Source organism: Oncorhynchus kisutch, linkage group LG24, assembly GCF_002021735.2.
Source record: "Oncorhynchus kisutch isolate 150728-3 linkage group LG24, Okis_V2, whole genome shotgun sequence".
In the NCBI taxonomy this organism is placed as follows: Eukaryota; Metazoa; Chordata; class Actinopteri; order Salmoniformes; family Salmonidae; genus Oncorhynchus; species Oncorhynchus kisutch.
The window spans coordinates 15,219,697-15,243,600 of record NC_034197.2 but is presented as its reverse complement, the minus strand read 5'-3'; the positions used below and the strand labels follow the sequence as shown (position 1 = coordinate 15,243,600).

At 44.0% G+C, this 23,904-nt stretch overlaps 1 protein-coding gene across 3 annotated transcripts in view; it reads right to left on the bottom strand.

Moving 5' to 3' along the window:
• magixb (MAGI family member, X-linked b) overlaps nt 1-23,904 on the bottom strand; it is a 49,793-nt gene that overhangs the window by 3,743 nt on the left and 22,146 nt on the right. For all 3 annotated transcript variants that reach the window (XM_031804258.1, XM_031804259.1, XM_031804257.1), the window contains exons 4-14: nt 19,726-19,845; nt 18,544-18,744; nt 16,592-16,745; nt 16,357-16,433; nt 15,141-15,308; nt 13,337-13,979; nt 12,648-13,206; nt 12,479-12,542; nt 11,921-12,331; nt 570-770; nt 161-237 (exon numbers count right to left, since the gene is read on the bottom strand). In XM_031804258.1, the coding sequence (XP_031660118.1) occupies nt 161-237; nt 570-770; nt 11,921-12,331; nt 12,479-12,542; nt 12,648-13,206; nt 13,337-13,979; nt 15,141-15,308; nt 16,357-16,433; nt 16,592-16,745; nt 18,544-18,744; nt 19,726-19,845 (2,675 nt within the window). The remainder of the gene's footprint in view (nt 1-160; nt 238-569; nt 771-11,920; nt 12,332-12,478; nt 12,543-12,647; nt 13,207-13,336; nt 13,980-15,140; nt 15,309-16,356; nt 16,434-16,591; nt 16,746-18,543; nt 18,745-19,725; nt 19,846-23,904) is intronic.

Genomic DNA, 23,904 nt, shown 5'->3' with positions numbered 1-23,904 from the left:
GAGAGGGAGAGAGAGAGGTGCATATCAGTCTCCGGAGAAGAGAAAGATAAACAGACAGAGAAACGGTGAAAGCGAGTGCGAGTGTCTCTGTGGAAAGGAAGCACTGACCGAGGACATTATACACTCACTCAGACACACATAATGGATGGATGGCCCTCACCTTGGGTCGTGACCTGTGCCCTTTTCTGCTTCTGTAATTGGGGTCATAGTCTGCGGTCTCTGATAGGCTGGATGAGTCTGAGAGAGAGGTGGGGTGAGGTTAGCATGTCAATGAAGACAGAGAGTAAAAAGGTACTGGTGCATGTACACACAGAGAACATTGACATCTTAGTGACCCTGTGAACTAGAATGGGGAGGAGATTAGTTTATTTTCTTCTTAATTGTGAGTGTATAGGCTGTGTGTGTGTGTGTGTGTGTGTGTGTGTGTGTGTGTGTGTGTGTGTGTGTGTGTGTGTGTGTGTGTGTGTGTGTGTGTGTGTGTGTGTGTGTGTGTGTGTGTGTGTGTGTGTGTGTGTGTGTGTGTGTGTGTAAATATGTGTGTGTATACAGGTGTGATTCTTTGCACTCACATGTGCTAGGACGGGGGATGATGGTGAGGCGTAGGGTGTTTCCAGCTCGGCGCAGGATATGGGCGAGTTCCCGGTGGGGTAAGGTCACCACAGAACGCCCATCGACCGCCTCCAACCGGTCACCGGGTCGGATCTGACCGCTCCTCGCCGAAGGACTGCCCCGACGCACCGTCACGAACCGGTGAGGGAGGAGCGAGGCGGCTGGAGAGAGAGAGAGAGAGAGAGAGAGAGAGAGAGAGAGAGAGAGAGTGAAGTTCCACAGTTCCACCATCTCATAAACCCCTAATTAGTCCTGTATCATACAGGATCATACAAGAGCACATGTTCCTCAAACCTCAGACACCAAACCATTGGTTGAAGTACAATGCTGCAGTAGAGACTTGTAGATACAGTAGAAACTTTAACACTTGAAGAGAGAGATTGACACTAACCTGTTTCTCACCAATACTTGTATTTTTGTTTGAACTGGTTGCTAAGTAGAGTGAAGAGCTATTGAGTGAGGTCATCTAAAAGGGACACGTGGGAACAGAGAGAGGGGATCTAAATCATCCTGGTTCGGGCCAAAATCCCTCAAAACAAGCTGTAATTAAACCTATGCTGTTTTTGGCAGGGTTATATAATAAATGACTGCACTTACTCTGTGCACTCTCTCTCTCTTCCCATCTCCAAAGCTCTCCTCTCCTCCTTCATTTCCCCATCAATCAGCCTATCCCTCCATCCCCCTGACACGCCAAGGACAAGTTTTTGTCCTTCTTCATTTGACAACATTTTCAAGTGCGACATGTCTTCTAACTGTGTGTGTTTCAACCTTTTTTAGTACCAGAGACAAGCAAAGACTTTACTTTTATACTCTATACATAATGTAACAATTCCCTCGGTCCATTTCGCTATCCCAATACTGCAGTCCTTTTCTAAACTGTAGGCAAGAAATGTGTTGCATAATTAGCCTACTATTAGCAAAGGACAGTAACCTGGTCTATACTGACCTATTTAAATACACTCTCTCTTTCATACACACACACACCAAACCACACACTTTATTCAGTCTATGATGTTTGTGCTTGCTTGACATTTTCCCTGACTGTGAGAAGAACACTGTCCAGCATTTCCCAGCCCCACCTCCCTCAACTCAGTTTACACAACATCACTCACACTGCATTGACTCACCCTCACTGTCATGCACAACATCAGAGACACAGACTGCAGCTAAGGTGGTCCATGGTGTGTGTGTGTACTTCTCTGAAAGAATGTTAGATCATAACTGAGGATTGACATGGGAAATGGATAATCGTTATACAATGTCATGTCTGTTTCCATGAAAAATGCAATCTCAACCCTACAAAATGAACCAATATTGTTAAAAAGTATAACGCAATAATTCACTGAAATTAAGAAAAGGAACGCATTGGCTTCATTCATTAATCTCCTAAACTAACTCAGCTAAAAGACTAGTTAAGGATGATATTGAGAGGCTAGTTAAGGATCTTACCTGACACCCTAGACCCACTCCAATTTGCATAACGCCCCAAAGATCCACAGACGATGCATCGCCATCGCACTGCACACTGCCCTATCCCATCTGGACAAGAGGAATACCTATGTACAGTGCCTTGCGAAAGTATTCGGCCCCCTTGAACTTTGCGACCTTTTGCCACATTTCAGGCTTCAAACATAAAGATATAAAACTGTATTTTCTGTGAAGAATCAACAACAAGTGGGACACAATCATGAAGTGGAACGACATTTATTGGATATTTCAAACTTTTTTAACAAATCAAAAACTGAAAAATTGGGCGTGCAAAATTATTCAGCCCCCTTAAGTTAATACTTTGTAGCGCCACCTTTTGCTGCGATTACAGCTGTAAGTCGCTTGGGGTATGTCTCTATCAGTTTTGCACAACGAGAGACTGAATTTTTTTCCCATTCCTCCTTGCAAAACAGCTAGAGCTCAGTGAGGTTGGATGGAGAGCATTTGTGAACAGCAGTTTTCAGTTCTTTCCACAGATTCTCGATTGGATTCAGGTCTGGACTTTGACTTGGCCATTCTAACACCTGGATATGTTTATTTTTGAATCATTCCATTGTAGATTTTGCTTTATGTTTTGGATCATTGGAAGACAAATCTCCGTCCCAGTCTCAGGTCATTTGCAGACTCCATCAGGTTTTCTTCCAGAATGGTCCTGTATTTGGCTCAATCCATCTTCCCATCAATTTTAACCATCTTCCCTGTCCCTGCTGAAGAAAAGCAGGCCCAAACCATGATGCTGCCACCACCATGTTTGACAGTGGGGATGGTGTGTTCAGGGTGATGAGCTGTGTTGCTTTTACGCCAAACATAACGTTTTGCATTGTTGCCAAAAAGTTCAATTTTGGTTTCATCTGACCAGAGCACCTTCTTCCACATATTTGGTGTGTCTCCCAGGTGGCTTGTGGCAAACTTTAAACAACACTTTTTATGGATATCTTTAAGAAATGGCTTTCTTCTTGCCACTCTTCCATAAAGGCCAGATTTGTGCAATATACGACTGCTTGTTGTCCTATGGACAGAGTCTCCCACCTCAGCTGTAGATCTCTGCAGTTCATCCAGAGTGATCATGGGCCTCTTGGCTGCATCTCTGATCAGTCTTCTCCTTGTATGAGCTGAAAGTTTAGAGGGACGGCCAGGTCTTGGTAGATTTGCAGTGGTCTGATACTCCTTCCATTTCAATATTATCGCTTGCACAGTGCTCCTTGGGATGTTTAAAGCTTGGGAAATCTTTTTGTATCCAAATCCGGCTTTAAACTTCTTCACAACAGTATCTCAGACCTGCCTGGTGTGTTCCTTGTTCTTCATGATGCTCTCTGTGCTTTTAACGGACCTCTGAGACTATCACAGTGCAGGTGCATTTATACGGAGACTTGATTACACACAGGTGGATTGTATTTATCATCATTTGTCATTTAGGTCAACATGGATCATTCAGAGATCCTCACTGAACTTCTGGAGAGAGTTTGCTGCACTGAAAGTAAAGGGGCTGAATCATTTTGATTTGTTAAAAAAGTTTGAAATATCCAATAAATGTCGTTCCACTCCATGATTGTGTCCCACTTGTTGTTGATTCTTCACAAAAAAATAGAGTTTTATATCTTTATGTTTGAAGCCTGAAATGTGGCAAAAGGTCGCAAAGTTCAAGGGGGCCGAATACTTTCGCAAGGCACTGTAAGAATGCTGTTCATTGACGACAGCTCAGCCTTCAACACCATAGTACCCTCCAAGCTCATCATTAATCTCGGAGGCCCTCGGTTTGAACCCTGTCCTGTGCAACTGAGTCCTGAACTTCCTGAAGGGCCACCCCCAGGTAGTGAAGGTAGGAAACAACACCTCCACTTCGCTGATCCTCAACACATGGGCCCCACAGGGGTGCATGCTCGGCCCCTTTCTGTACTCCCTGTTCACCCATGAATGCATGGCTACGCATGCCTCCAACTCAGTCATCAAGTTTGCAGACAACACAACAGTTTTAGGCCTGGTTACCAACAATGACGAGACAGCATACAGGGAGGAGGTGAGATGCCAGGAAAATAACCACTCCCTCAACGTCAACAAAATGAAGAGGCTGATCGTGGACTTCAGGAAACAACAGAGAGAGCATGCCCCAATCCACATCGACGGGACCACAGTAGAGAAGGTGAAAAGCTTCAAGTTCCTCGGCGTACACATCACCGACGATCTGAAATGGTCCACCCATACAGACAGCGTGGTGAAGAAGGCGCAATATCACCTCTTCAACCTCAGGAGGCTGAAGAAATTCAGCTTGGCCCCTAAAACCCTAAAAAACTTTTACAGATGCACCATTGAGAGCATCCTGTCGGGCTGTACCACCGCCTGATACGGTGACTGCCACAACTGCAGTGCTCTCCAGAGGGTGGTGCGGTCTGCCCAACAAATCACCGGGGGCACACTGCCTGACCTCCAGGACAGCTACAGCACCCGATGTCACAGGAAGGCCAAAAAGATCATCAAGGACATCAACCACCCGAACCATGGCCTGTTCACCCCGCTACCATTCAGAAAGCGAGGTCAGTACAGATGCATCAAAGCTGGGACCGAGAGACTGAAAAACAGCTTCTATCTCAAGACCATCAGACTGTTAAATAGCCATCACTCGCCGGCTACCAGCCGGTTACTCAACCCTGCTGTCCAGTTGAAGTCGGAAGTTTACATACACCTTAGCCAAATACGTTTAAAATAATTTTTTCACAATTCCTGACATTTAATCCAAGTAAAAATTCCCTGTCTTAGGTCAGTTAGGATCACCATTTTAATTTTAAGAATGTGAAATGTCAGAATAATAGTAGAGAGAATGATTTATTTCAGATTTGATTTATTTCATCACATTCCCAGTGGGTCAGAAGTTTACATACACGCAGTTAGTATTGGGTAGCCTTCCACAAGCTTCCCACAATAAGTTGGGTGAATTTTGGCCCATTCCTCCAGACAGAGCTGGTGTAACTGAGTCAGGTTTGTAGGCCTCCTTGCTGGCACACGCTTTTTCAGTTCTGCCCACAAATATTCTATGGGATTGAGGTCAGGGCTTTGTGATGGCCACTCCAATACGTTGACCTTGATGTCCTTAAGCCATTTTGCCACAACTTTGGAAGTATGCTTGGGGTCATTGTTCATTTGGAAGACCCATTTGCGACCAAGCTTTAACTTCCTGACTGATGTCTTGAGATGTTGCTTCAATATATCCACATAATTTTCCTACCTCATGATGCCATCTATTTTGTGAAGTGCACCAGTCCCTCCTGCAGCAAAGCACCCCCACAACATGATGCTGCCACCCGCGTGCTTCACGGTTGGGATGGTGTTCTTTGGCTTGCAAGCCTCCCCCTTTTTCCTCCAAACATGACGATGGTCATTATGGTCATTATGGCCAAACAGTTCTATTCTAGACCAGAGAACATTTCTCCTTGTCCCCATGTGCAGTTGCAAACCGTAGTCTGGCTTTTTTATGGCGGTTTTGGAGCAGTACCTTGCTGAACGGCCTTTCAGATTATGTCGATATAGGACTTGTTTTACTGTGGATATAGATACTTTTGTACCTGTTTCCTCCAGCATCTTCACAATGTCCTTTGCTGTTTTTCTGGGATTGATTTGTACTTTTCGTACCAAAGTACATTCATCTCTAGGAGACAGAACGCGTCTCCTTCCTGAGCGGTATGATGGCTGCGTGGTCACATGGTGTTTATACTTGTGTACTATTGTTTGTACAGATGAACGTGGTACCTTCAGGCGTTTGGAAATTGCTCCCAAGGATGAACCCGACTTGTAGAGGTCTAAAAAAAAAAATCTGGGGTTTTGGCTGATTCTTTTTGATTTTCCCATGAGGTCAAGCAAAGAGGCACTGCGTTTGAAGGTAGGCCTTGAAATACATCCACAGATACACCTCCAATTGACCCAAATTATGTAAATTAGCCTATCGGAAGCTTCTAAAGCCATGACATAATTTTCTGGAATTTTCCAAGCTGTTTAAAGGCACAGTCAACTTAGTGTATGTAAACTTCTGACCCACTGGAATTGTGATACAGTGAATTATAAGTTAAATAATCTGTCTGTAAACAATTGTTGGAAAAATGTCTTGTGTCATGCACAAAGTAGATATCATAACCGACTTGCCAAAACTATAGTTTGTTAACAAGACATTTGTGGAGTGGTTGAAAAATGAGTTTTAATGACTCAAACCAAAGTGTATGTAAACTTCCGACTTCAACTGTACATGGAATCACTGGTCACTTTAACAATGGAACACTAGTCACTTTAATAATGTTTACATACTGCTTTACCAATTTCATATGTTTATACTGTATTCTATTCTAGTGTATTTTAGTCAATGCCCTACGATATTGCTCATCCTAATATTTATAAATTTCTTAACTCGATTCTTTTACTTTAGATTTGTGTGTATTGTTGTGAATTGTTTGATTTTACTGCACTGTTGGAGCTAGGAACACAAGCATTTCGCTACACCCGCAATAACATTGCTAAATATGTGCATGTGACAAATAACATCTGCTAAATATGTGCATGTGACCAATAGAATTTGATTTGATTTGAAAAAGCTTCTTACAGGACCATCTGCCAACCTCCTTCCCTACTCTGTCTCCCTTCTTCCCTCCTCCCTTTCTCTCTCTCCCTCCTCCTTGTCTCCCTCATCCTGCCATACAGTAACACCCTCTTGCCTGCCTCCGTCGTCTCGCAAAGCCCCCCCCCTCTCTCTCCTAGGTGTACTGGGCTGAGTGTGGTGACAGCTGGCTGTCCTGTGTTGCCATCCTCATTATATAACCAATCAGACAACATCAACACCCAGAGACAGATACTCATGCATCAGAAATGCCACACTCTCTCCCCTTTCCTCATCCTAGTCTTAGTATGAAAACCATACAGTACACTAAGTACTTCCTGATCTGTCCCATTGTTGCTGTACAATCAACAAGAGTGTAATCCCAGACTATGATAGTCAGGCAGATGTGGTGTGCGGAGGATCCCATCCGGATAATCATTGTTTTAAATGAGTCAAAGAACTAAGTTCTCTCTCCAGATCTGAGTACAATCTGGGTGACCCAGGCATGAAACTGCAATCAGGTCAAATCAGAGCAGAGTTTTATAAGATAGTGTTATCATGCATAATGCATGAGCAATATGCACGCATGCACGCACGCACACCCACCCACCCACCCAAACACACAAACACACACACACATTTCCTCTGGCTCTCCTTGTTCTCCTGTCTGTCAGGGGTAATCCCACTGCAGTAAAGTATGCCCAGTAGCAGAGCAGGCTGACTGTGACTGTGACGCGCTGCATTGATCACCGCTCAGTACTGATAACAGTACCTCTACAGCTCCCATGCATCAGGCAATCAGGCGGTGCAGAGATCCCTCCAGCACCGCAGGCCGCTTATAGAGGAAATGTGTTAAAGCCAGGAGAGGCAGTGGGCACGTTACATGCTTGCTAATGCTATTAGCACAACTGATAACTAGCATGATTGCTACGCAGCTATGTCAACAGATGTTACTATGAAACCTGCTACTGCCATTACTACTGTACTACCATACCTGCTGGCTGCTACCTAAGCTGCCACTGTTAAACTGCTAACACTACCACTACTGTTGCAATTACTAATGTTACTACTACTGATTCTTTTACCAGTAACATAACCACTTGTAGGATTACATCCTCAAGCTACTGCTTACAGTATTACCATGAATGACTCAAACGCCAATGGTGCCCGAGGAAACAAAGGACGAGAAACATATCGCAGCTGTTGAACTAATTGACAGCATCTGGTGCATATCTGTAATGTTAATTTAAATGAAACAAAATTCTCTCTTTCATACACACACACACACACACACACACACACACACACACACACACACACACACACACACACACACACAGTGTGACAACTCGAGCAAAGCATCAAACTTTGACAGACAGCATTCAACCAGAAACCAGAAAGCCAAAACAGGTGCATATAAATACCACCACTATCCAAAGCTAAGTGCATTAAACGTAAACTACGCAACATAATTACGTTTGGAGTCCTTGACAGTTTTCAAAGCAGACTGTAGTCTTTCCAACATGACTCTTTGAATAGCATACGTAGCGTAAAGAAAATCCTGAATTCCTTTAAAACAGCCGTGTGTGTGATGTTTAGATCCAAATGCCTGGGAGTGAGATCAATAAGAAACAATTAACGAAAACATATCCCTGGTGTTGCTCCGCTGAGGAAAGGTTCAGCGTAGCGTCTCACTGAAGTCAGAGAGAGGGCGGAAGGGAGAGAGAGAGAGAGAGAGAGAGAGAGAGAGGAGAGAGAGAGAGTTTTAATCTTTAGAGAAACCCGACTGAACCCTTTTACTGCAGAGCGAATGGGTGTGGAAAGCGATAGAGGGGGCGGGTGCTCACGAGAGGGAGAGTGAGGTGAGGTATATAGAAATGAATAGATTATGGGAGGAGCGAGATACAGAAAGAGAGAGGGAGGGATGGAGAGGGAGAGAAGAGTTATTGAGATAAGACAGGGGTGAAATGTGGGTGAGAGAGAAGATAATGGAGCGAGAGACAGCCTTTGTCCTGTCGTGGCGAGAAAACGAAAGACCTACAACCTTAATCCTGCTACGACAACGTCCATGTATGGTAGCTTAGCCCGTAAAGAAAACTGAACTGCATTAGAGTTGAATGGTCAGAGGGGCAAATACAAAGAGAGGAGAGAGCAGTGAGATAATTAATCACATGGAATGGATAGTATACCGTGTTATCATTTACACCAGGGCTCTCCAACCCTGTTCCTGGAGAGCTACCGTCCTGTAGGTTTTCACACCTATCCTCATCTAGCACACCTGATTCTAATAATTAGCTGTTGACTGTGAATTTTCTGTTGATTTCTGGGAGTCCCTACTCACTAAGTTTGTTGATTTTATGGAACAAAGCAAACAGCAAACTTTGTAAACAATTCATGGTAACCTTGTAAACATTTAATTTACACCTGGTGTTTATTTGAAACGGGCGTTTATTTGCTGAAATGTGTGCTGTTGCCTGGCTATTAAAAGGGACAGGTGGCTATTTGAGACTCGCCATTTAATTGAAGTTTTACGCTATATATTTAGTATAATTAGTATAATTAGTATAATTAGTGCCCTCTAGCTAATAGCTAATCAGGTGGGATGTTTTCCCCTTCACAGCCATAATGATTACATAAACTAGCTTCATTGATGAGACAATCTACTTTTTTTTTCTCACAAATATTTTTCTTAATATTAACAACATTTGAAATACATATTTTGATAGACCAAAGTATCAGCTATCACGCCATGTAAAGGGAACAACCTACTAATGATTTCATATTTTCCGAAAAATCCAAACAACTAGATTTATGTCAACTCCGTCAACTCCAACAGGAAATGTAACCGTCGGCAACCCTCAAATGATGTCGTTGCTACTTCTGTGACTGTCTGAACAACGCATCCAGAAATAAACTGCTCACATCGAGAACAATGCGTTGTAAAGACTGTTTGTTCAGCTCAAACGCTGACTGTTGCGTCAATCGTAACTGGACATTCTAATGAAGTGTTCTAATCACATCGGTTTGAGCGTACGCTGCAGGGACCACTGTAAAACGATCACACCCGTGTGTTCGTACGCGTCACAGGGTTAAAAGCCTTTATGGTTTCATTCTCACAATAGATTATTCAAATAGGCAATACAAATCTTGAAACTTCTTTTTGTTTTTATTTTATAGTGCTACATAATGTTCCAGGGCAATTTTTCGTAAAACAACATTTATAAAGCAAACATTAGATCAGATGTAGCCCATCAAACACGTCAATAGTTTAAGCATACGTTGCAGAACAGTGATTAAAATATTTTTTTTCTGAATATTGACAACAACAAAAAATGATCTTAAGGGAGTTAGCAATCAGTGACGGAGTTGACAAGCCACTGACGGAGTAGACAACAAATACTTAAAACAGACATATTTTTGCCTCAAATTTTTTTTTTTACATTTGTAAAATATAGAAAAGGATTCACTTGAAAATCCCCAATTAAAACATCACCATTCTATCAGAGCTTTCAGCAATCTGACGGAGTTGACGTTCGAAAAAATTCTGACAGAGTTGATGTTTTACAGAGTTGACAAAAATTGCATTTGTCTTCTTCATTCAAGTGGTATACAAAAGTAGCAATTGTATTTTTCATCAGTGGCTTCATGTCTCTAAAACCTAATTAAAATAAACATATTTGAACCAAAATTCATATCCTATCTTAATCTATTAGGCAGATGGAGTTGACAGTTTATGGTTGTGACCATGGTGATTTCAATATTGTTTGTTTTAAATCTATCAAAAGTAGAGAACTTTCCAGACCATGAGTGGTCTTGCTGCACTAGATGTAATGAAGACAAGAAGAAGGGGTCCTTATGGTGTCGCTGACCCTGCTCATTCCTGATTCATTCAGGATTTTAGACAAATCTGACTGAGTTGACCAAATCCCACGACACATTTTTTAGAAATCACAGTTTTGAGAGAAATATTATTTAAAGTCAGAGAGGGCTATTGCAAGAAACTACAAATATCATTTTTCAGTTAATATTCATTATTGCCAGTTGTTGAATTATAAACACTTTTTTGGAGGGTTTGAAATTGGGATCCCATTCTCCGTTTTAGGGCATTTACAGGTATAGAGCCAACGTGGAAATGCATAATATAGAAAATATTTACAAAATTCCAAAAGCAAATTCCCCTAAATATAATTTGTAAGCTTAAATAATGAAACAAAATCAAAATTGGTTAACTATAAAAAATTAAATGTTCCTACCGGACAAGAATTGTTCTAACTTTCAAGAATCTCTGTGCTGTTAACTAAATGTGATAGAGATGCAGTGTACTGTGTAGGGTTACAGTAGCATTAAGACTATGAGTGTAAAGCAGTGTGTTATCATCAGAAGGTTATGCTGTGGGAGGCAAATGGAGCTGACCGGCTTGATTTAGATAAGAGCACTGACACATATGAAACCCTGTGTGGCTTAGGTCCTAATAGTCCAGTGGTATGGGGTTTCACGCTGGATAATCTCACTATCGATTCCATTGATTTTCATGAGGTGCAGCGAGTTCACATGTGATACCCCCCCCCCCCCCCCACACACACACACACACACACACACACACACACAAATATTCATCAAATGCACTTGCACACTTGGGCACCAGCACACAAAATATTACACCCTATAACAACAATATAGCACCTTGATACAGACAAGGATGCACGCACACACACGTGCGCACACACAAGGAAGGAAGCAGCACAACACCCCAGCTTTAGCATAACGAGGATACACGTAGTGCATTAAATGCTGTCATCGGACTGTTACTGTGTTTTCTGACTCCATAGTATCTGTAGTGCTGTTCAAAACACTAAATACATAATGAGCAAGATGATGTCATCATGGGACTACTGGGGGTGGGGAGGTCTGTCTTTACGTGACAGAGACCTATGACTCAACATCATGACTCAGTGACTGTCATGCAGCCATCATAATATATTCAACATCCTACAGAACAGTATGGCCAATTGGGAAGCTTTTCTCTTCAAGCTGAAGGCCATCTTTTCACTGGGTGACGACATTTATTAAGGGACACGATAAGGGATTTGGTCTGAAAAGGTATGCTTCCTATTTTCTGCAGTAACTCCATGACAATACCTAACCATTCAAGAGAGGGGGGAAATTGGGAGAAGTGAAAGTCATCAATCCAACCAATTAGAAGACGCAACGTGGCAAGTGTTCTGCTACAAATCAATCAGTTCTCACCTTTCCTGTTCTCTACATCCTCTGAAGCGATGACAAATCCGAACCCCTCTCCTGGCTTCCTCCTCAGCTCCACATCAAACCCCCGGGGCACACGGTTCCGTCCCCCTCCCTCCTGCCCTGGTCCTGGGATCACCACCTCCCTGTCCCCCTCATCCTCCATGCCCTCGTTCAGCCAGTCTTTGGGTTCCATGGTGAGGGTGACTGGGACTGACTCCAGGAAACTGGTGCTCTGGACCAGAGAGGAGCGCACCATGGCCGGGGGAGGAGGGGTGGAGGAGGGACGGGTTAGGATCAGGACGTCTGCAGGGGGTGAAGGATTGTAGTCTGACGTCACGGGTGGAGGATGGGGGCAGAGGAGGGGTGAGGGGACTCTTTGCATAGAGTTGGGGGAGATGGAAGAACGGTGTGAACCTGAAGAAGATAAATAACATCACTAAAGACAAAGGAATTCTTGAGAAATGTTTTGAGTCTCTATTCATCACTTGTGCTGAGAATATAGTCATAAATAAAATAAAACTCTTGAGAACAATTTTGCAGGAAACTAGCTCATGTTCTTACCTCTTCTGTGAACCAATAAGACCACTTCTCCTTGTTTGGTGTGTTCCTGGAGAACCTGTTGTACCTGGATGGAAAAGCATCACTTTATTATCTCTGATCTAAATGTCCCTATACTTATTCTCCATCTCTATCCTTATCTTCTTTCTCTGCTATTTCCCCTCCTCAGTACCTGTGCAAAGCTGAGACTCTGGACGTCTGCTCCGTTGATCTTCATGATGGCATCCCCTGGCTGTAGGGAGGAGCACTGCTTCCTGTCCCAGACCCTCTTGACAAGGGCCAGCCTGCCCCCCTGTCCCCCGGCCATCACACTGAAACCCATTCCCCCTCCACCCTCACACTGAGCCAGGGCCACTGGCACCAGCTCCCCTCCACCTCCCACCCCAAAGCCACTGCCCAGACTCATCGCCCCGGGAGACGAGATGCTTATGGGGCTGCCGCTGCCGCTTGTATTGCCATGGAAGCCATTGAAGCTGAGGTGGGGGCTGTCAGGGGTGGGAGGGGGTCTCAGCAGGGAGGCCTGGGGCCTGATGAGGCGGGAGTACGCCCCTCCACCAGGGGAGGACGACAGACGGGGTGTCTCTGACTGGGGCATGGGCAGTCTGGACACAGGGAGGGTGGAGGAGGTGGACAGGGCGCTCTCAGACAGGTCACTCTTAGAGGTTCTGTAACGCAGGGGCTGAGGGGGGGTAGAGAGGGAGTTATTGTTGTGGTTACGGATCATGAATGCCCTGCAGAGAATGAAAAGACAAAGAAAGATAGTCAGGGTTCTCCATGAGAGTAAATTACCTCTAAATGACATTGTTTGTGTGTGTGTGTATATCAGTGTGTGTGTGTGTGTATCTGCGTGTTCTACCATACCTGTGTGAGCCGATGGCTGAGACCACTTCGCTGTCACTCTGGCAGTTGTCAGTGGCCTGCAGGTGGGCGAGGCCCCTCAGTGAGTGGGGCGGGCGGACCGGGGGGGTGGTGGGAGTGATGCTACCACTGGATTGTCTGTATGAGGGTGGTGTAGGGGAAGTGGAATCAGATAGGTAGCGACTGGATCGTCTGTACGAGGGTGGGTCAGCGGAGTGAGCAAGATGACCGCTGGAGTGTCTGTAAGAGGATGGTGGTTGGGTAGCTGTGGAGGTGGCATTCCCATTGGCATCCAGTCCTGGCCTCACTCCTGGACCCATATAACCCACCTCATCGTGGTGAGAAAGGACCCCGTTGAGATTATGATACTGGGTCTGGGTTGGGGCTGTGGATGGGCGGAGGAGGGGGAGGCGCTGGTGTGAGGGCTGGGGCTGGGTGGTGGTGGGTGGGAGGAAGGGGTCACAGATGTCGGTGAACCCAGGATGGGGCTGCTTGGGGCAGCCGTCGGGGTTGTAGAGCATGGGGTATCCCCTCCGGAGGACCATGTCCACACTGTGGCCCACAGGAACTGCCTTCAGCATCTCTACCACTTCTTTGTGGGACGTTCCCAGGACACAGACGCCGTTGATGTAAACCAGGATATCTGCTGTATGGACAGATAGGAGAGGTTGAGAGGGAGGTCTGGTGAAGTTATCCCATTGCATTAGTATACATTTCAAACCTACACTCTGTACTGTACTTTACAAATAATTTGAAGGGACACAACAATGTACTGTAGTTCATAAATGGTATACTATCTTCGTATACTGTGGTGTACATGTGTTTTTGGGTGTGTGTAGTAGTATTTCATATTTTATTGGGATCCCCAATTAGCCGCTGTCTTGCTTCCTGGGCTCCAAACATGAAACAAAAAGACAAATAAAATACATAATATAATATACATAATACTACATAACACTACATAATACTACTGGTTGAGAGAATGCCAAGAGTGTGCAAAGCTGTCATCAAGTCAAAGGTTGCCTACTTATATATATTTTTGGTTGCTATATGATTCCATATGTGTTATTTCATGGTTTTGATGTCTTCACTATTATTCTACAATGCAGAAAACAGTCAAATTAAAGAAAAACCCTGGAATGAGTAGTGTCTAAACTTTTGACTGGTACTGTACGTGTGTTGATTGATGCATTGGGTGACAGATTATGGCATGCAAACCATTAGGATTAGGGATTGATTGAGATGTACTCTCTTTGAGAGATCACAGAGAAATCCCACTACTATAATCCATCTCCAGACAGGAGAGAGAGAATGACAGAAAGAGAGATTGAGGGAGAGGAGGGAGAGAGAAATGTATATATACAGAACAAAAACTATTTCTAAGATTTCAAATCAAATCAAATCATATTGGTCACATGGTTAGTGGATGTTATTGCGAGTGTAACAAAATAAAATAAATATAATTTGACAGAGTTACAGTTCATATAAGGACATCAGTCAATTGAAATAAATGCATTAGGCCCTAATCTATCGATTTCACATGACTGGGCAGGGGCATAGTATTAGTTGGGCCTGGGAGGGCATTTACGAGGAACATGATATCAACATTGGCCCAGTTATGATACCGGAAGCAGAATCTAACATATCCCTAGAAAAGTCTGTTTTCTACTATCAAAGAAAATTTTAAATGCATTTTTGCTGTTTCAAATCACATTCTCAATCCATTCACAACTGTACAACTTTGCATAAATGACAATCTCTGTATATTGTCCTGTCCCTCCCCTCCCTTCTTCCTCCTCTCTCCTACCTGTGTTGAGAGCTCCAGGTCCCCCTGGCGTGACACTGTAGACCTGAAGGAACTCCCTGGCTCTGCTGCCCCCCACAATGTTGAAACCAAACCCCCTGGGACCTTTAGAGAAGCGTGTGTGGATAGAGAAACCCCTCAGCTCCCCTGGCTCGTCTGTGAACCCTGGTACTGAGAAAGAGCAATGGAGGGATGGAAAGAGAGGGGGGGGAAAGATATAGAAAAGAGCGAGAAGGGCAAAGAAACACAGAGAGAGAGGCTTTACAACAGGGAGGGAGAAAGACAGAGAGGATTTGTGCAATCGGAAGGTAAAGAGGAAATAAAGGTCACTATGAAGAGGTTGAGAGAACAACAGAGAGAGAGAGACAGAGAGAGGTTGCACCCTGTGTGTGTGAATGTGTAAACTGCTTAGAATGTGCCACTTTAGAGCTGAGTTGAGAGATGCACAACACTGAAAACTCATGGCCAGATGGCACTTAGTGCAAAACGTTTAGGAATAAATAGACATGCAGGCAACGTGTTTTTTTCCGTCCTGTCATAATGTCCCACAGAGAAGTTTCAAGCTCCTTGAAAGGAAACAAACTCTCTGGCTGATATGTATCGCCCCCTGCTGGTTACAACAGTAAACTGCAACCCACTCAACAGATTCAGACCAGCTTTACTCGTGATATTATGGCAGATGGGATTTCTCACTGCTATAATCAGCTAGAATGGTCAAATGTTGATGTATTATTGTGTTACCAGTGAATCACATAACATAATTATGATAGTAGGTTGTCAGTGTCATGCCCAACACATGGCCTCTGTCAGACATAGCAGCTAGCAAAATGGCTCCCTGCCATTAGTTCCAGGTTCTGGCTTGCTGTTATCGGGTTAGGGCTTAATCACGACACAGTTTCTAAATTCTACTAAAAGCTCATTTCATTTCATTTGACTCTATTAACAAGCTCACTGTGCCTATGGTCCTATGATCCTAGTCTAATCAATGTACAGACAGCATTATTAGGCAGTGCAACGGTTAAACAATCATTTCTCAAACTCGGTCCTCGACTACACCGCTGATTTAAATCATCAAAGCTTGATGATTAATTGATTATTTGAATCAGCTGTGTAGTCCTATGGCAAAACCCAAAACGTGCCCCCCTTGGGGTCCTGAGGACCGAGTTGGGGAAACCCTGAGTTAAACGCTCCAGCAGTATTTCCCTGGGAGAGAGCTCACATGTATTTTTGTCAAGCGTTGTCTCTCTGCTGCTCTGTGCACGAGGCTCCTGCCAGCTGGACATCTTGGAGTTATGGCTGAAAGAGAGTGACAGACAGGCCACCCCAAAGTCACCAATCAATCACCATGGCAATGCTATATAACAGTATTTACAAGTCAACACATTCAAGATTTAGAGGAAACTGATCCCGGACCAGTCAAAGAGAGCGTCTATCCATATAGAATAGTCACTCACTCTATGTAGAAAGGCTCTCCTGAGTCGCTGTAGGCCACCTCCCAGTTTTTAGGCATCACTGCTCGCACCCTGGCACGGGTGCTGCCATGGCCATTCTCCATGGTCCCTCTGGACAAGGAGACGGGATGTGCATTGCTGATACCCACTAATCCACCTGGAGCGTATATAAAGAGGACAGTGATAATGATGTCACTGAAAACTTGTGTTTGACACATCTTACTATAGAAGTTCTCAGATAGCCTACACTCAGTGAAAATAGAACTGTTGAATAACTTACTCTCTGAAATCATGGACATTGGCTACACTGAATGTAGTTTACAGCGTTAAATCCACATGTACAGATCCAGATCCATTGAGTTAAGCGTTTCAAAAATGGCAAAAGTTAAGGCATGTACTTCTGTTCATTGAGGACAGTTCAGTATCACTGGGTCTGGTCACCCCCCACTGCAACTGGACTTCCTGATGGGCAGACCACAGGCTGTGAGGATTGGGAACAACACCTTCTCCACACTGCTTCTTAACACAGGAGGCCCCCCAGGAGTGTGTCCTCAGTCCTCTGCTGTACTACCTGTTCAAATTCGGCATGTCGCCCTGGGTCCTCTCCAAATACTGCCGTTGCACCATCGAGAGCGTTCTGACCGGTTGCATCATGGCCACGTACGGGAATTGCTCCGTCCATGGCAGCAAGGCCCTCCAGCACGTGGTGAAGATGGCCCAGAACATGACTGGGACCATGCTCCCACCCATCCAAAACATCCCCTTAAAACAGTGCCTGAGGAAGGCACACAGCATCACGAAGGACCCCACACATTAGCTGTTCTCTCCCTTACCGTTGGGCAGGCGGTATCTGAGCATGAGATCTGATACCAACAGGCTCAGAGACAGTTTCTATCTACAAGCTATCAGACTGCTGAATACTTGAACTGGACTGACCACCTGCTCTGATTCTCCACACCTTAGCACACATGCACTCAATCATGCACACACCCACGGAGACACACACACACACACACACACACATACAGGTATATATGCATTCATACTACACACACGTCACAACTGCTGCTGTCAGAATCTTATTGTACGGCTCAGTTTATACACTACCCCCCATGCCCCCCTTCCCCAAAACACATGTAAATATTGTACTATAAATTGTGCCTTCCAGTACTTTAATTATGCTCAAACGTTTATTATATTCTACTGTCATTTACTTTATGTTCATATTCTTATTTTTTACTATTTCTTATTGCTGTTGCATTGTCGAGAAGGAATTTGCATATAAGCATTTAGTTGGATGATGTAAACCATGCGTATCCCGTACATACGACTAATACAACTTCAACTTCAACAACTTCAATGTAAACAGCTTTTCCCGACCCTCCTGTCCTTTAGAATGTGGCAGGCGTGGGAGGATGTAGCCTGCTGCACACCCAGAGCTGCAGTCAGAGCCAGCCCAGCAAGCGCTCTGTTCAGCACCACCCGACCTGGCGATAGATGACTCAGCAGCACAGGTCAGGACCATGGACAACTCCCTGCTCTCTGCCTGTTCCCTGCCTGCCACACAGCCTAGCCTGCCCGTGGTTAGCTAGGCCCTCCTCTGGAGCAGGTCCAGCGATCGATGCAGCCCCAGACCCACAAAGAGCTAGGAGCATACTAATCATGCCCATCATTGATTAATTTGGCCATCAAAAACTCGGAGGTACAGAGGGACAAGGCAGTCTATACAGTTTACGGTAGCTGTTGGCCACCATACTTAGCTAGATAAAATGGCGGAAAACAAATCACACATTTTGGCAACTTAAAATCACAAAAATGTTTTGGATTAAACATGATTTACTGCCACAACTGTTACTACTACTACTACTAATACTACTATTATGATTACTACTAATACAACTACTACTTATTACCACTATATGACTGTAGTAGATTGGTCACCCATATAGCCTTACGGGACAGTCTGTCTTTGGTAAACCTGCCTGACAGGCCAGAATCTTCCTCGCTGTTCTCCCCCTCCTCGGCTGCTTTCTCCAGGTTGCTAAGCGACTTGCTGCGTGTTCGGAAGTTCCGGAGCAGGTTGCGGTGTTCCTGGTAGGTGATGGGAGGACTCTCTGGACCAATGTGTACTGGCCGGGGGGTGCCGTAGTAGTTCCCTGGGAGAAAACAGGATGGGAGAGAGAGTGACGTATAAAGTGAGGTAAATAGATATATTTGTATTGTTAGAAGCATATTGGTACTTTTGGCTTTTGGGGGCAAGAATAAAAATACATAAATAAATCAAACAAATAAGCTTGTGAAAAGGATAAAAAGGATAAGGAGGTAAAGCGATGTCATCTAGAGATGGAGATCCCAAACACACAGTTCAAATGGCTATCATTGTATGAAATATAGAAAATACAGTAAATCCTAAATATGATGACAGCAGTGTTCCAGTGCACTGCATGCATCACATAGATTTACCATCCAACCTAGGGATCAGTACAGCACAGTATACTTTTACCTTCTTCAAATATATCCTTCTGTTGTGGCAGCTACAGTACAAATCAAATGACTTCAATCTATTTCTCCAGCTCCAGCACAGAGAAACATTAGGTTGCTGATGTACTCGCCAAGGTTATCCCACCATAGTGTAACAGTACCGCAGACCCGCTGATTCTCCGGGCTGCTTTGCAGGAGCCGTACCGCCATCAATGTCACATGTGAGGCAAAGTGAAGATGGCATTTATTGTGCCCCTTAAACTTATATGAATTATGCATGCTAATCCGGGGTTGCTTTTTTAATCAGAGGAAGCGGTCCAACTTTAACCCTCCCCTGACTGAGGTGGGTTGTGCAGGTTGGAGCAACTGAGACCTGTTCATTAACTACATGGATGTAATAAGGCTTCCTCTGAGAAAATGTTCTTATATCCCATTATATTAATGATATTCACCAGCCATGTGCCTGCCTGGTAAGGGACTGTGTGGACTGGTTTGTGGGTTAACCCTCTACCCCTTTAGATAGACTAGCGTCCTCTATCTGCAATATACAATATGCTACCTACAGTGTGTTGATCATGAAACAATGTCTATGAAATGAAATGCAGTTGAAGTCAGAGGGAGACGACTTAGCGAATAAATACCTCTCCTCTCCTCACCTTTGAACTTGCCGCTCTCCAGAAGAGCTCCTGACTCCTCCAAAGAGAAGAACTCTTCTATGGAGACAAAGTTGTAGTCCACCCCTGAGATCTCCCCATCATGGGGCAGTCTGGTCGTGCCTGGAGAGTGAGCCAAGAGAAAGTTACACATCCCAATCTGTTTCCACAGTTCACTGTTAGAACTTAATGCATTAGCATACCCCTCATGAAATGCAACAAAAAGTATTGAAACTGATACTGTATATAGCATGTGCAATTAGGATATGTACAGTCACATAATACGTTGCATAGACTCACTGTGTGCAATAATAGTGTTTAACATGATTTGTGAATGACTACCTCATATCTGTACCCCACACATACAATTATCTGTAAGCTCAGTCGATATTGAATATCCCTTTGAGCATGATGAAGTTATTAATTACACTTTGGATGGTGTATCAATACACCTAGTCACTACAAATATAAAAAATACAGGTGTCCTTCCTAACTCAACACATCACAGAGTACCACTCTTCATATTTTCAAGCATGGTGGTGGCTGCATCATGCTATGGGTATGTTTGTCACCTGCAATTGAGTTTTTTTAGGGATAAAAATAAACGTAATAGAGTTAAGCACAGGCAAAATCCTAGAGGAAAACCTGCTTCAGTCTGCTTTCCAACAGACACTGGGAGACAAATTCACCTTTCAGCAGGACAATAACCTAAAACACAAGGCCAAATATACACTGGAGTTGCTTACCAAAACGACACTGAATGTTCATCAGTGGCTTAGCTACAGTTTTGACTTAAATTGGTTTGAAAATCTATGGAAAGACATTAAAATGGCTGACGATGATCAACAACCAACCTGACAGAGCTTGAAGAATTCAAAAAATAATAAACTGCAAATATTGTACAATCCAGGTGTGCAAAGCTATTGGAGACTTACCCAGAAAGACTCACAGCTGTACTCGCTGACGAAGGTGATTCTAACATGTATTGACACAGGGGTGTGAATAATTATGTAAATGAGATATTTTTGTATTTCATTTTCAATAAATGTGTAAAAATGTCCAAAAACATGTTTTCACTTGTCATTGTGGGTTATTGTGTAGACAGGTGAGAGAAAATGGTATTAATCAATTTTGAATTCAGGCTGTAATACCATAAAATGTGGAATATGTCAAGGGATATGAATAGTTTCTGAAGGCACTGTAGTCTACAGCACTTCATATTCATATTCTTTCTTAGAGATGAAAGGAAGATAGAGATGTCAGATCATAATTTGATCACTCTGTTGTTGCTGAGAATTTTCCTGCACCACAGGATTAACAGAAATTCAGTGAAAACCCGCAATAACACATGGCTATATTAACAGTACTGCACTTTTCATGTAGCCTAATTTTGGCCAGCTAATTGCCTAACCACTGATCAAGCGCCATTACATCAGCAGAAAAGTGTGAATGGACTAAACTTGTTGCAGCAAAAAATGAACTAGTCAAATTAAGATCCAATATCTGTAGGTTGATTAGTAGCCTTTTACACTTGTACCCGTATACGGGTTGAAAATTGCAGATTTGGACATTGATAAGTGCCTAAATTGGAACACAGTGGCCGTACAGTAACATGCTATATAAATGACCTCAGAGCTCAGGCTCTGCGCTTCACAGCTCTGTATGGGTTTTGACTGACAGCCTTTCTGAACTTGAGCATCGCACATGACAAGAAGTTGACCCCGTCCCTCCCGCTAATTGGGCAACTTTAGTAAAAAAAAAGTTTTAAAATCTGACTGAGGGAAATGCTGTAAATTAAGAGGATTATAATAAATACTGCTTTTGATGTCATACAAGCAAGCCAAACACCCGTGAGTCCAAATGTGCATTTCACATTTCATATCATAAAACGTGTGTAATATACAGTGCCAACATTTATGATCACTATGTTAGATGTGGAGCTACAAGATGTCATGGCGTTATACCCTAGGTTTAATAGCTACCATAGTTATGCATATGCGTTTCCATATTTCTTCTGTAAGAAACATTTCAATATAGCCCCATCCATATATGCCAATTCCCACGAGTGTAAGGGGTTAAATCAATTACTTACTTGTTACATGTCAGCATGGGTGAAACTTGCTTGTAAACCTTCCAAAAGAAACCCTAATCAGGCCTCAGTCTGAAATGAATCCCCTCCAAACAACAAGCTAGGGTCAAATTCCTGTCCTTCTCCTTTTCCTGGACGAGCACATACTGTATCATAGCAGAGTGGGGCCAGTAGGAGGGAGTCAAACCCAGTTACTCCATAAAACATATGATTAATGCACTACTGTCTCACCATCAGGGAGGGCACAGCACTCCACACTACAATGACAATGACACAAAGACACACAACACTGCCTGCCTCTCCTCTTCATACCCTGTTAGAGCGAGGTAATACGTTCCAATCAGCAACAGAAGATGAGGCTCTGTCTCTAATAAAACATCTGATAGCAAATCTCCTGATGGCCTCTGACGTGTGTAGAATTATTCTCCTCCCCTCAGGACAGAGTAGACTCATTAATGCTAATACTGAGGAAGTAGGAAATGTGTGTGTGTGTGTGTCTGTGTGTGTGTGTGTGTGTGTGTGTGTGTGTGTGTGTGTGTGTGTGTGTGTGTGTGTGTGTGTGTGTGTGTGTGTGTGTGTGTGTGTGTGTGTGTGTGCGCATGTGTGTGTGTGTGTGTGTGTGTGTGTGTGTGTGTGTGTGTGTGTGTGTGTGTGTGTGTGTGTGTGGCTAGGACTCATTACCAATGCCCTCCTCTGAGATATATATGACATGTCAGCAGGAGATAGCTGGGATTATTGACATATTCCTCCATGCGTCTCCCCTCAGGCCCCCCACTGATCCAATGGGCCAGGGGAGAGAGGGAGAGAGAGGAAGAAAGAGTGAGAGAGATAGGAGGAGTTTTAGGAGTAGAGGGGTAATTAAGCAGAGCTTCTTATCAACACCAAGACAGAGCTGTCAGTCAAGACAGAACAGGAGTCAGAAGTTGTCATGATCAAACCCACAGTGGGCAAAACTGACTAGCCAACATCACTACAGGCCAACATCACTACAGGCCAACATCACTACATGCCAACATCACTACTGGCCAACATCACCACTGGCCAACATCACTACAGGCCAACATCACCACAGGCCAACATCACCACTGGCCAACATTACCACAGGCCAACATCACCACTGGCCAACATCACCACTGGCGAACATCACTACAGGCCAACATCACCACTGGCCAACATCACTACTGGCCAACATCACCACAGGCCAACATCACTACAGGCCAACATCACTACAGACCAACATCCCCACAGGCCAACATCACCACAGGCCAACATCACTACAGGCCAACATCACTACAGACCAACATCCCCACAGGCCAACATCCCCACAGGCCAACATCACTACAGGCCAACATCACTACAGACCAACATCCCCACAGGCCAACATCACCACAGGCCAACATCACTACAGGCCAACATCACCACAGGCCAACATCACTACAGGCCAACATCACTACAGACCAACATCCCCACAGGCCAACATCACCACAGGCCAACATCACTACTGGCCAACATCACTACAGGCCAACATCACTACAGGCTAACATCACTACAGACCAACATCACTACAGGCCAACATCACTACAGGCCAACATCACTACAGGCCAACATCACTACAGGCTAACATCACCACAGGCTAACATCACTACAGGCTAACATCACCACAGGCTAACATCACTACAGGCTAACATCACTACAGGCCAACATCACTACAGGCTAACATCACCACAGGCTAACATAACCACAGGCTAACATCACTACAGGCTAACATCACTACAGGCTAACATCACTACAGGCCAACATCACTACAGGCTAACATCTCCACAATGAAACATGGTGAAGCCCCAAAATTGCCCTCGCTAGAAGCATGTGTTTCAGACATAAGGAAGTGGATGGCTGCAAACTTTCTACTATTAACTCGGACAAAACAGAGATGCTTGTTCTAGGTCCCAAGAAACAAAGAGATCTTCTGTTGAATCTGACAATTAATCTTAATGGTTGTACAGTCGTCTCAAATAAAACTGTGAAGGACCTCGGCGTTACTCTGGACCCTGATCTCTCTTTTGAAGAACATATCAAGACCATTTCGAGGACAG